Source organism: Oreochromis niloticus, linkage group LG14 (assembly GCF_001858045.2).
Source record: "Oreochromis niloticus isolate F11D_XX linkage group LG14, O_niloticus_UMD_NMBU, whole genome shotgun sequence".
Classification (NCBI taxonomy): Eukaryota; Metazoa; Chordata; class Actinopteri; order Cichliformes; family Cichlidae; genus Oreochromis; species Oreochromis niloticus.
Window position 1 is genome coordinate 5,165,524 of NC_031979.2, and position 15,003 is coordinate 5,180,526.

Genomic DNA, 15,003 nt, shown 5'->3' on the forward strand with positions numbered 1-15,003 from the left:
GTCTAGTCCTACAATCTCGAGTGACTGTTATATCTACCAGTAGCAGTTGTTTTACCCCTCTGGTGTTCCTGCCAATTCTATTCGGTGCCCCACTCATGTATTGAACTGTGTGCCTGTTCATCTTAGCTGCTATGATCCCTGATAGTTGCTTCCATGTTGTACTGAGGCAGGTTATTGGCAGATAGCTGTACTAGACCAGTCCCTTCTTGGGATGCTTGGGTATCAGGATTGTCCAGGCTTCCGTTAGCCATTCTGAGTGCATCTCGCCCATTTGCAGCAGTTTCATTTACTTTGCCAGACGCTCAGAGGCCCTTTTATGACTTCTGCCACTGTTACTGGATCTTGTTCATGGTGGGTGCTGTAGTCTACTCTTGGCTCCACTAGCCTCTGAGCATTGTTGATATGGGTTATGTCTTTCTCCCGTATGCTTTTTCAGAGTTACTGTCTCCAGCCTCACCCATATGCTTTTTCAAAGTTACGGTCTCCAGCCTCAGCGAGGCTGTTCTCATATTGTTACCCTGCCACTGATAATACACCTTGGATGGTTGGGTGGAGTACAGCTGGTTTATTCTCCTGGCTTCTAGCTCTGTCGTATACCACTTCATGCACCTTGAAGAGGTAGTATACTTTGCCAGCGGCTGGCCAAAGCTGTGAGTGTTTGTTTGGCAGTTTCTAAGGCCTCAGTTATGGGCAGCTTGCTGTACTTCTTAAGCATCCCTTTCTTCATCAAAACTTTCTGCATCTTATTTATATTTAAACCAGTGTGTGATTCTGTATGTGTGGGGCCATAAACATGTTCTCCAACGTTAAGAGACTCTGTAAAGCCGTGTTACAGGATACATCATCATCAATCAACTTGTACGTTTGAAACTAGGAGGAGACACAATTCCTAGGAGGGTTGCACCAGGGAAGGTATCCAGTGTAAAGATATACTAAATCAAAAGATCTGGGCCCATCCGGCTGTGGTAACCCCCTTTAAATAAATATATTAGTGTTGTCAGTGTTGATGTCATTAAAATGGTGATAGATAGATAGATATATATATATATATATAGATAGATAGATAGATATAGATATATAGATATATACATACATACATACATACATACATACATACATACATACATACATACATACATACATACATACGTATATATAAAAAACACCCAGCACGCCCCTGCGGGCGGTTTATCCTTCAAGCTCGGGTCCTCTACCAGAGGCCTGGGAGCTTGAGGGTCCTGCGCAGTATCTTAGCTGTTCCCAGGACTGCGCTCTTCTGGACAGAGATCTCCGATGTTGTTCCCGGGATCTGCTGGAGCCACTCGCCTAGCTTGGGAGTCACCGCACCTAGTGCTCCGATTACCACGGGGACCACCGTTACCTTCACCCTCCACATCCTCTCGAGCTCTTCTCTGAGCCCTTGGTATTTCTCCAGCTTCTCGTGTTCCTTCTTCCTGATATTGCTGTCATTCGGAACTGCTACATCGATCACTACGGCCGTCTTCTTCTGTTTGTCTACCGCCACTATGTCCGGTTGGTTAGCCACCACCATTTTGTCCGTCTGCATCTGGAAGTCCCACAGGATCTTAGCTCGGTCATTCTCCATCACCCTTGGGGGCATCTCCCATTTTGACCTCGGGACTTCCAGGTTATACTCGGCACAGATGTTCCTGTACACTATGCCGGCCACTTGGTTATGGCGTTCCATGTATGCCTTGCCTGCTAGCATCTTGCACCCTGCTGTTATGTGCTGGATTGTCTCTGGGGCATCTTTACACAGCCTGCACCTGGGGTCTTGCCTGGTGTGATAGACCCCAGCCTCTATGGATCTTGTGCTCAGAGCTTGTTCTTGTGCTGCCATGATTAGTGCCTCTGTGCTGTCTTTCAGTCCAGCTTTGTCCAGCCATTGGTAGGATTTCTGGATATCAGCCACCTCCTCTATCTGCCGGTGGTACATACCGTGCAGGGGCCTGTCCTTCCATGATGGTTCCTCGCCTTCCTCCTCTTTCTTGGGTTTCTGCTGCCTGAGGTATTGACTGAGCACGCTGTCAGTTGGGGCCATCTTCGTGATGTATTCGTGGATGTTTCTTGTCTCATCCTGGACTGTGGTGCTGACACTCACCAGTCCCCGGCCCCCTTCCTTCCGCTTAGCGTACAGCCTCAGGGTGCTGGACTTGGGGTGAAACCCTCCATGCATGGTAAGGAGCTTTCTTGTCTTTATGTCAGTGGCTTCTATCTCCTCCTTTGGCCAGCCTATTACCCCAGCAGGGTACCTGATCACGGGCAGGGCGTAGGTGTTGATGGCCCGGATCTTGTTCTTACCGTTCAGCTGGCTCCTCAGGACTTGCCTGACCCTCTGCAGGTACTTGGTGGTTGCAGCTTTCTTAGCGGCCTCTTCATGGTTCCCATTCGCTTGCGGGATCCCCAGGTACTTGTAACTGTCCTCTATGTCTGCAATGTTGCCTTCTGGTAGTTCAATCCCCTCAGTTCTGACTACCTTCCCTCTCTTTGTTACCATCCGACTACACTTCTCCAGTCCGAATGACATTCCAATGTCATTGCTGTATAGCCTGGTAGTGTGTATCAGTGAATCGATGTCTCGTTCACTCTTGGCATACAGCTTGATGTCATCCATGTACAGGAGGTGGCTGACAACCGCTCCGTTCCGTAGTCGGTATCCGTAGCCAGTCTTGTTAATGATCTCACTGAGGGGGTTCAGGCCTATGCAGAACAGCAGTGGGGACAGAGCATCTCCTTGGTAGATCCCGCACTTGATGGTGACTTGTGCTATGGGCTTGGAGTTGGCCTCTAGTGTTGTACGCCACATCCCCATTGAGTTCCTGATGAAGGCTCTTAGGGTCCTGTTGATCTTGTACAATTCTAGGCATTCCAGTATCCAGCTGTGGGGCATTGAGTCATAGGCCTTCTTGTAATCAATCCAGGCTGTGCACAGGTTGGTCAGTCTGGTCTTGCAGTCTCGGCTGACTGTTCTGTCTACCAGTAGCTGGTGTTTTGCGCCTCTGGTATTCTTGCCAATCCCTTTCTGTGCCCCGCTTCGGTTAGCCATTCCGGGTGTCTCTCGTTAACTAGCAGCTGGATAGCGTAGGTAGCTGGATAGCGTAGTGGTTAAAACTACACGCCTTTGGAGCAGAAGATCGCAAGTTCGATTCCTGCCTGGGGCGTCTGTATCCAGTAAGGGTCCTACGGCTAGACCCCCTATGCTAAAGTGAGCCTACCGCAGACATGAGCGAGACAGATAAATATGAAGGCATGCCGGCTCGGACGTCGCCCGGATCAACAAGGTCCGCGTCAGGTGTTGAGGAACCAGGGCACCCTGACGACAAGTGGGCTACTGGAACAAGAAGGCATCGGTGGGCAAGAGACGAAAACAGGGCGTTGTTGGAATGCTACTACGCAAGTAACCCTGGCGGAAGGGGTTACATGAATAGGATGAGGGACCTATGGATTCTTCGATACCCAACATCCACAATGACGGCGAAACAACTAGTAGCTCAGTGTTCCAACATTCGAAAGAAGGGACTGCTCTCACAGCTAGAGATTGACGAGGTACAACATAAATGCTACGGCAAGGAGGAGTCAGGACGCCAGGTCAGGGGGGAGATATCATCACCCCCACCCGAGATTGGGTACATAGCCCCAAGTGCGATAGGAGAAGGATCGTTGAGTGCGAGAGGAACTGACCTGAAAGATCATGGCCAAGCTTGAAACCTGGATCCCCCGTAGCCGGTTACCAAGATTACGTGAAGTAATCTTGGTAACCGGCTACGGGGAGTACCCTCAGAAGGTCTGCTAGATGATGTTAATGCAGCACTACATATGTGTATATATATGTATACGTGTGTATATATATATGTATACGTGTGTATATATATATGAAATATATATATCTATATATATCTATATATATATATATATATATATATATATATATATATATCTAGTTCTATCGAGAGAGAGAGAGAGAGAGAGATAGATATACACACACACACACACACACACAGACAGACACAGACACACAGATAAATATTTCAGTAACTGCAGGTATTTATACAGTGCAATGATCTGTCATGTAATGCTTTTTTATTTCAAATACCCATACTATATGTGAAAGAACATGCCAGTTTACATTTTCATTTCTAGAATGCTGCTAGTGATTAACATAAGATAACTGGAAAGGTAAGAAAACAATGCAGTACTGCTGAGGTCTAAACTCTATCTTAGAAAATAAAGCACATCTTTATTATAACTATACTGTCTTTCCTGGGTTCTCATTGAGATTTAATGTTTTTGTTCTTCCACATATTTGTTTTTCTTTTAACCTTAATTCCTGTCGGTCAGCTATGTGGTAACTGAACTGATGCAAAGTGACCTCCATAAGATCATTGTATCACCGCAGCCTCTGAGCTCAGACCATGCCAAAGTTTTTCTTTATCAGATTCTGAGAGGTAGGTCTTCTTTTCTTTCAGAGATCCCTATTGTTACATTTATCCAAGTTAGGACACACACCATTGCCCCCCCCCCCCCCGAATGCCTGGCCAATAAAATTGGAGCACTATTCGCTCCAGAGCTTTTCCATATCCCATATGCCCCACCCTGGAGTTCTGAGCCGGCTTTTTGGCACCAGCAACTGGGTGTGTTGTTCTTCTGTGTGAGTGTCATGACTCACTTGATACATTTACACTCTAATAAACACAAAATTCAAGTAGGTCAGCGTTATGTCAGGGTGCACCACTTGACCATCGATTTTCATCTTTTGGTCAATGACTGAGCATAGAGCGTCATCACAATATTGCTCTATTAGGAAATCTCTTGGAGTGAACTATTGGAGCCAGTCGGGCCTCCTGAGAAGCCCCTGCTGTATCATCCTCCCCAGAGTCGGTGACGGACACCTAGCGTCACCACTGGGCGCAGTGCAGCCACTACACACCCCTATTAGTGGTGAAAGTATCTCCACACACTGCCCCAGCAGATTACTAAACCCTGGCCAATCTGTCTCCACAGCTAAGGGATGCGTTAGGTGAGAGCTAACCCCAACTTTGACTCTTGTTATATTTTAGTTGTAGCGGCACTGGGCTGGGGAAAAGTGTTGGAGGGTTAGCAACATGGAACACCTTTTCAACCTCTTGGCAAGCATACTGATGCAAGTGTCTCGGCTGCCGCCTCCGCCACCAACCTTGTCAGCAGCTGGGTTGGCTGCAGAGACTTTGGCTCTAGCATGCCTGGTTGAGTATGGCACCACTGTGAAAAGGAGCCAAGGTGTGCGTGCATAAAGTGTTTGTCCCCTTCCTGATTTCCTAGTGTTTTGCATATTTGTCACACTTGCATGTTTCAGATCATCAAACAAATGTTAATATTAGACAAATATAACCCAGGTAAATACAAATACAGTTTTTCATTGATGATTTCATTGATTAAGGGAGAAAGGTTATTCAAACCTACCTGGTCCTGTATGAAAAAATAATTGCCCCTCTTGTTAAATCATTAAATAACTGTTATTAACCACATTTTGGGAAGCTGAGCTCAGCTTCACAATGATCTAATGAAACACCTGAGATACAAAGTTACTGATGTCTGGAAAGGGTTACAAAGCCATTTCTAAGGCTATGGGACTGCAGTGAACCATGCTGAGAGCCATTATACCAAAATGAAGAAAACTTGGAATTGTGGCCAAGCTTCACAGGAGTGACTGGCCTACCAAACTTACTCCAAGTGCAGATTGACGACTCATCCAGATCACACAAAAAAACCTGAACAACAATAAAGAATTGCAGGCTTCACATGTCCCAGTTAAGGTCAGAGGTTATGCAAAAAAGAAAGACTGGGGAAAATGGAAATGGGAGAGTTCAAGGAGACAACCACTGCTGACCAAAAACAACAGAAACGCTCGTCTTGTATTTGCCAAAAATCATCTTTATGATCCCCAAAACTTTTGGGAAAATACTCTGTGGACTGAGTAAAAATTGAACATTTTGGAAGGTTTGAGTCCTGTTGCATCTGTAATACAAGAACACAGCATTTTAGAAAAGACCCTAATAGCAATAGTAAAATGGAACACTTACTGCAGTAAATAGAACCATGAATTCTGCTGTCTACCAAAACATACGGAAGGAGAATGTCCGACTATCTATTTGTGACCTAAAGCTGAAGTGCACTTGGGTTATGCAGCAGGACAATGATCCAAAACACATCAGTAAATTCACCTCTGAATATCTTGAGAAAAACAAAATGAAGAGTGGCCTAGTCAAAGTATTGACCTGAATGTGATTGAAATGCTGTGGAATGACCTTAAAAAGGCAGTTCATGCTTAAATACCTTCCAATGTGGCTCAGTTACAACAATTCTGCAAAGATGAGTGGGCCGAAATTTCTCCACAGCAAGGAAAAAGACTTCCTGCCACTTATCATAAATGCTCGATTGCAGTTGTTACTACACTGTAAAAAAAAAAAAAAAAATATTGTAGAATTTACAGTGAATTACTGGCAGCTGTGGTTGCCAGAATTTCACCGTGAAAAATAAATTGTAAATGTAGAACACAAAACGGCATCCTATTTTGGTAACCTTAAATTTCACAGTAAATAATAATTATTTTTTTTACAGTAAATGACTATGAATTTAAACATAAATTCATGTGAAAACAACAGACATTCCGTTAACCTGATTACAGTCTTACTTTGTTAAATATAGTGAAACTGTATCATAGTAAAAAGTTGAATATTATGGTAAATTACTGGCAGCTGTGGTTGCCAGAATTTCACCGTGGAAAATATAGTGATAATGTAGAATATATAACTGTATACTTTGTTGATAAATGTAAAATTCACAATAAAGAATCATAAACCTGTTCATGGTAACTCATGTAAAAGCAACAAACATTCCATTAACCTGATTACAGTTTTGCATTGTTAAATGCAGTGAAACTGTATAAAATAAATATTAAAAAGTGGAATATTATGGTAAAATACTGGCAGCTGTGGTTGCCAGAATTTCACTGTGGAAAATATAGTGATAATGCAGAATACATAACGGTATACTTTGTTGATAAATGTAAAATTCACAGTGAACTTTGGTTTTTGTACAATTATTACATTGAAATAAAAAAACTAATATAAAGTAAACCAGTTAAAATACATTTTTAATAAGCTTGTTTACCATCTCCTATTGACAAAGCACAGAAGAGCTGTATAATACAAAACATGCCTTTTTATTCAAAAGTTCATATTTACACGAAATTATTGGCAGCTGTTGCAGCCAGAATGTCGTCTAAAAAAATTAAGGTCCAACAAATGAGGTAATAAACACTGACTTTTTGTCATAATTTGCTAGAAACATTAATAAAAACCAGTAGAGACAATGATTAAATTAAACAATTAATATCCATTCGCTTCCGCTTATCCTTTTACAGGGTCGTGGGGGGTACTGGAGCCTATCCCAGCTTTCATAGGGCGAGAGGTGGGGTACACCCTGGACAGGTCGCCAGTCTGTCACAGGGCTAACACACAGGGACAGACAACCATTCGCTCTCACATTTACACCTATGGGCAATTTGGATTAATCAATTAACCTATCCCCACAAACTGCATGTCTTTGGACGGTGGGAGGAAGCCGGAGTACCCGGAGGGAACCCACGCAAACACGGGGAGAACATGCAAACTCCACACAGAAAGACCCCGGCCTGATGGTGGAATTGAATTCAGGACCTTCTTGCTGGGTAGCAACAGTTCTAACCACCGTGCCACCGTGCTGCCCTAAACAGTTAATATTTAATAATCAAATTAATGACTAAAAAGGCACTAATGTAATTAATATCAAACTTAATACAACCAAAAACAAATAAGTACATAATAAACAGTCAAAGAAAATTTAAAACACTTGATACTTGCAGTGGTTGGCAAAGTTCCTTTTTATCCAGATTGATAGTAGAGGGCTTTCAAAACAGTCTCTGATGATGTCTGAGGAACTGGAACAGGTTTTGGATTCAATGTGCTGGAGGACTTGCATGTTGTTCTTCAGATGCTCGGTGTAGATTAGCGTTCTTTCCTTGCAGTCTGACAGCAAATACAATGCAAAATAAAGCAAACTGCCCATTTCAAAAGAAAATATACAATCTTACATCTAATAGAGCTAACACAATTAATTGTATAATGATTTACAATTGTGATGCATTGCAATGCAGACATAAAGCATTCTTAATCCATTCAGAAGAAACTAATCGATTATTAAATACAGTCCCGATCAAAAGTTTAAGACCACTTGAAAAATGGCAAAAAATCATCTTTTGCATGGTTGGATCTTAACAAGGTTCCAACAACATGCAACAAGCAGAAATGGGAGTGAGACAAAACATTTAACTTACATTTCACAAACTTGAACTGGGACAGGCTGTTTTACAGCTGATCAAATGTTTAGGACCACATGCCTTTAAAAGGCCAAATCTGTGCAAAACTGTGGATTCATTGTCATTTTCTGTCAGGTAGTCAGACTGTCAGGATGTTCTCATGGCAAAAGCAAAAAAACTTTCCTTTTTGAACATGGTTGGCTTGTTGAACTGCATAAGTAGGGTCACTCACAGTGCGCCATCGTTGCTGACGTGGGACGCAGTTAAGATGGTCATTTCTTAAATAATCCTGGGGGTTATGGAACAAAAACGTGAAGTGGAAGACCTAAAAAATCCTCAACCCAAATTAAGGCCATCACTGGTGCCGACTGCACCCCCATAACCATCAAATGGCATCTGAGACTGAAGGACTTCAAAAACAAATTCTCTGATGAGAAAAAAATATAACATTTTTTTTTCTCCTGTAAAAAAATGCAACCTTGATGGTCCTGATGGTTTCAAACGTTACTGGCATGACAAGCAGATCCCACCTGAGATGTTTTCTACGCCCTACAGACGAGGGGGCACCACAATGGTCGGGGAGATGCTTTTTCCTTCAGTGGAACAATGGAGCTTCAGAAGGTGCAGGGGTGACAAACGGCTGCTGGCTATGTCCAGATGTTGCAGAGAGCATCCCTCATGACTGAGGGCCCTCATCTGTGTGGTAACGACTGGGTTTTTCAACAGGACAACGCTACAGTACACAATGTCCACAGGACAAAGGACTTCTTCCAGGAGAATAACATCACTCTTTTGGACCATCCTGCGTCTTTCCCTGATCTAAATCCAGCTGAGAATGGACAACAGTTCCAGACAGTAGACGCCCTTCGTGTGGCCATCTTCACCACTTGGAGAAATGTTCCCACTCACCTCAAGGAAACGCTTGCATGAAGTGATCAACAATAACAGCGGACCAATTAATTACTGAGTTCAAGTTTGGAACTTTCTGTTTTGGGGGTTTACCCATGTTTTTTGGATGTGTGGTCCTAAACTTTTGATCAGCTGTAAAACAGCCTGTTTCAGTTTAAGCTTTCTTTTTAATAAATTACATCCTCAAATTTTTTTTTGCCTTACTCCTATTTCTTCTTGTTGCATGCTGAAGCTATACTTGGAACCTTGTTAAGATCCAACCATGCAAAATATGATTTTTTGCCATTTTTCAAATGGTCTAAAACTTTTGATCAGGACTGTACAACCTAAAAATAACAGCAATTTGTTTTCTTCAGCCACATACATCACAGTGAACCAACAAGTGCAGTTTGTGTTCAGACAAGTTTTGAGCAATTAAAAAAAAAGTAGCTTATATGTAACCTCCTTTATTTGTTGATGAAAAGAAACAAACTGAAATGAAGTTATCATGATGCATTGGGAAAAAATTTATATTTTTCAGCGCAAAATGTCTGTAGTTTTCTAATAAAATCTCTGTTACTGAGCCTCACAGGTCTTTTTCTGCTGCGCATCACATGTCAGCAGTGGCTTCGCACATGCGCGATTCATTTGCAGTCTGGATGCAGTAGGGTAAAAATCACCTGTTCCATCTTCCACTCCACCACGTCATCAATTATGAGAGGCAACAGCCTTCCAGTTTTGTATTAACTGTCCTGAGAGTTTGTTGAAGACTGACCTCACACGGCTTTGAAGAGGTATCAGAGTAAGAGTATTTAAACCGTTTAATGCTCCAATTCAGAATGGAGTAGGTGAACCATTCTTTTTTTTTTCACAAAAAATTTAAGAAACAGCACAACATCATATGACAAAATGCCATAAAAATCTTGTGCCCTAATCAAAATGGCAAACCTGGCTGACAGATGTGAAAATATTTTAAATGGTTGAAAACTGACTCAAACTTCTATATCTAGTGTACCTTCAGTCTTGAGGTGTTCAACAGGAGAGTTGTACATCTCTATGGTGCATTCTGCTCCACACTGATTTGGATCACCACCCTGAAAAACAGATTGCATCATTAAACAATATCTACAGAAATGTTGTGTACGACTAAAGCAGAAGCCACCAGTGCAATGTGAGCCCAAATTATCTCTAGCATGCAAAACACGGTTCCTTTAACTACAGTTTTATCTATTTATTTCCATAACCTAAATGATTAACAACTTCAAAGGCATCTTGGTATAGCAGTAGTTTGAAACATAATGGATTTTGGTTAACCAAAAAAAAAAAAAAAAAAAAGTACTACTTTTGAATATCTTACCATCAGTAACGTCACACAGTACATCTGATGAAGACTCAGCTGATTGCTTACCTGTTACACATATCTGGATCCCTTGACCGCCTCACAAAGCTTGGAAATACCCTCATCAGATAATGTTGTTTCAGTTTTAAGAAGTGTAGTGAGCTTATTCAGAGTATATGACTGACCCAACTCATATATTTTTTTTAAAATTTCATCTACAATGGTCAGGATGGCAGAAGCAGGTCGCCATGAAATACATAGCCCCTCAGTGACTTCACTGACTTGGCACAGAAATCAAAAAGGAACATTGTCTTTAGCTGCTCCTGGTAAATTAAACTGGCGTTTGTTTCACAGTAAAGCTAGCTAAAATCTTCAACCTGCTGCATTAGCATGAACTTTCCAGAAAACTAAACGGGACTGAAGGCAAAGCCTGCGACAGAGGAACGCTTTCAACGCAACAACAAAACTGACCAAGCGAACTATGGTTACAGCTGATATACGTTTCAAATCTAATGATATACTTAGATTGAAATAGAAGGTTGTTGGTTCAGTGCAGGGTGCTGCTGGCACTCCCTTGTTGAGCAGAGTCAGTCTGGACCGTTAGAAGTGGCGCCATCTTCTTCTTCATTGGTTTGGCGGACTACACGCTTCCAAGGAGTATTAGTGCCCTCTGCTGTTGCAGTACCTCACAGTCAGACAGCTATTTCTGACAACATAGTACCCTCCTCGTCTAAGTTTTTATATATATATATATATATATGTGTGTGTGTGTGTGTGTGTGTATATATATGTATATGTGTGTGTATATATGTGTGTGTGTGTGTGTGTGTGTGTATATATATATATGTGTATATATATATATATATATATATATATATGTATGTATATATACATATATATATATATATATACACAGCCTCCTTCTCCATGGAGAAGGAGGCTAGAGGGCAAGATCAAAGTAGCATGAAGGGAGGTTAGCCAACTAACGGAGTTGCAGAAAGGCGCAACAAAGAAGGTGCATAAGAAATACAACAAGCTGTCCATACCTGAGGCCTTGGAAACTGCCAAGCAAAGACTCACAGCCTTGGCCAGCCGCTTGAGGAGGTACACCAGAGAGATAGAAGGCAGGAGAATAAACCAGCTGTTCTCCACAGAACCAGCAAAGGTGTACTCTCAGTGGCAAGGGAACAATAATAACAGAACAGCACCACCAAGGCTGGAGACGGAGCAATACTGGAAGAGCATATGGGAGAAAGACACAACCCATAACGGCAATGCTCAGTGGCTAGTGGATCTGAGGGCAGATCATAGCGACCTCCCTGAACAGGGTCCAGTAACCATCACAGTGGCAGACATCCAAGAAAGGGTCTCCAGTATGAAGAATTGGACAGCACCAGGCCCCGACATGGTTCACGCCTACTGGCTGAAGAAGCTGACTGCACTCCACGAGCGTCTGGCAGCACAAATGAACCAGCTGCTAGTTAACGAGAGACACCCGGAATGGCTAACCGAAGGTCGGACGGTCCTGATCCCCAAGGACCCCAAGAAGGGACCGGTCCCATCCAACTACCGACCAATAACCTGCCTCAGTACTACATGGAAGCTCCTGTCAGGCATCATATCGGCTAAGATGAACAGGCACATGGGTCAATACATGAGTGGGGCACAGAAAGGGATTGGCAAGAATACCAGAAGCACAAAACACCAGCTACTGGTAGACAGAACAGTCAACCGAGATCCTACCAGTGGCTGGACAAAGCTGGACTGAAAGACAGCACAGATACACATATATACACATATACATATATATATATATATATATACATACATATATATACATACACATATATATATATATACATACATATATATACATACACATATATATATATATATATATATATATATATATATATATATACATACATATATATACATACACATAAAAAACACCCAGCACGCCCCTGCGGGCGGTTTATCCTTCAAGCTCGGGTCCTCTACCAGAGGCCTGGGAGCTTGAGGGTCCTGCGCAGTATCTTAGCTGTTCCCAGGACTGCGCTCTTCTGGACAGAGATCTCCGATGTTGTTCCCGGGATCTGCTGGAGCCACTCGCCTAGCTTGGGAGTCACCGCACCTAGTGCTCCGATTACCACGGGGACCACCGTTACCTTCACCCTCCACATCCTCTCGAGCTCTTCTCTGAGCCCTTGGTATTTCTCCAGCTTCTCGTGTTCCGGTAGTTGGATGGGACCGGTCCCTTATTGGGGTCCTTGGGGATCAGGACCGTCCGACCTTCGGTTAGCCATTCAGGGTGTCTCTCGTTAACTAGCAGCTGGTTCATTTGTGCTGCCAGACGCTCGTGGAGTGCAGTCAGCTTCTTCAGCCAGTAGGCGTGAACCATGTCGGGCCCTGGTGCTGTCCAACTCTTCATACTGGAGACCCTTTTCTTGGATATCTGCCACTGTGATGGTTACTGGACCCTGTTCAGGGATGTTGCTACGGTCTGCCCTCAGATCCACTAGTCACTGAGCATTGCCGTTATGGGTTGCGTCCTTCTCCCATATGCTCTTCCAGTATTGCTCCGTCTCCAGCCTTGGTGGTGCTGTTCTCTTATTGTTCCCTTGCCACTGAGAGTACACCTTAGCTGGTTCTGTGGAGAACAGCTGGTTTATTCTCCTGCCTTCTATCTCTCTGGTGTACCTCCTCAAGCGGCTGGCCAAGGCTGTGAGTCTTTGCTTGGCAGTTTCCAAGGCCTCAGGTATGGACAGCTTGCAATCTGTCCTATGTATATGTATATATATGTATCTATATACAGTTAAGCCCATAATTATTCATACCCCTGCCGAATTTTGACTTACAGTTACTTTTGTTCAACAAGCAAGTTCTTTTTTGAGCAGAAATGACACAGGTGTCTCCCCAAAGATAATAAGACGATGTACAAGAGGCATCATTGTGGAAAAAAATATTTCTCAGGTTTTATTTATATTTTAGCAAAAAGTATCATGTCCAGAATTATTCATACCCTTCTCAATAATCAATAGAAAAAAGCCTTTATTGGCTATTATAGCAATCAAACGCTTCCTATAATTGCAGACCAGCTTTTTGCATGTCTCCACAGGCATTTTTGCCCATTCATCTTTAGCAATGAGCTCCAAATCTTTCAGGTTGGAGGGTCTTCTTGCCATCACCCTGATCTTTAGCTCCCTCCGCAGATTCTCACTTGGTTTCAAGTCAGGACTCTGGCTAGGCCACTGCAAAACGTTAATGTTGGTGTCTGCTAACCATTTCTTCACCACGTTTGCTGTATGTTTTGGGTCATTGTCGTGCTAAAATGTCCACTGGTTCCCAAGGCCAAGTTTTTCTGCAGACTGCCTGATGTTGAGAATCTTCATGTATTGCTCTTTTTTCATGGTGCTGTTTACTGTGATTAGGTTCCATGGTCCATTGGCTAAAAAATACCCCCAAAACATTAGGTTCCCACCACCATGTTTGACAGTGGGGATGGTGTTCCTTGGGTTGAAGGCTTCTCCATTTTTATGCCAAATGAAAGCAACATCATTGTGACCAAATAATTCAATTTTTGTTTCATCTGACCATAACACTGAAGACCAGAAACCTTCTTCTTTGTCCAGATGAGCATTTGCAAATGCCAAATGAGCTTTTGCATGCCTTAGAAGTGCCTGGAGAAATGGCGTTTTTCCTTGGTCTGCATCCGTGGAACCCAACAGTGTCCGTTGGACTGTCTGCCTTGAGACATTGCCACCAGCAGAGCCCAGATTCACCAGAATGGCCTTGGTGGTGATCCTTGGATTCTTTTTCACCTCTCTCACTATTCTCCTGGCCAGCACAGGTTTCACTTTTGGCTTCCGACAACATCCTCTGAGATTTTCCACAGTGCGGAACATCTTGTATTTTTTAATAATACTTTGCACTGTAGCCACTGGAACTTGAAAACATTTGGATATGGCCTTGTAGCCCATTCCTCACTTGTGAGCAGCCACAATGCACAGCTGCAGGTCCTCACTGAGTTCCTTTGTCTTAGCCATGAGTGTCCACAGACCACCTGCAGAGAGCTGCTGTTTTTCACCTGTTGAGTTGATCAAAACAGCTATTTCCAATTAATCAGGGTAATTAGGATGCTTTAGAACAGCTTTGACTATTTGGAATGGTATGGACGCCTGTGTCATTTCCAGTCAAAAAATAACTTGCTAGTTGAATAAAAGTAACTTTAAGTCAAAATTTGCCAGGGGTATGAATAATTATGGGCTTAACTGTATATGTATTATACTGTGTGTGTGTGTGTGTATATATATATATATATATATATGTATATATATATGTATATACATATATATATATGTATATGTATATGTATATACATGGTGCACGGTGGCACGGTGGTTAGCACTGTTGCCGCACA

General features: G+C 42.8%; 1 protein-coding gene across 1 annotated transcript in view; it reads left to right on the plus strand.

The window, feature by feature from the left end:
* The window catches only part of nlk2 (nemo-like kinase, type 2), a 54,592-nt gene that overhangs the window by 21,569 nt on the left and 18,020 nt on the right, over positions 1-15,003 (plus strand). Inside the window, exon 4 of the mRNA XM_019355556.2 lies at positions 4,360-4,466. Coding sequence (XP_019211101.1) covers positions 4,360-4,466 — 107 coding nt within the window. The remainder of the gene's footprint in view (positions 1-4,359; positions 4,467-15,003) is intronic.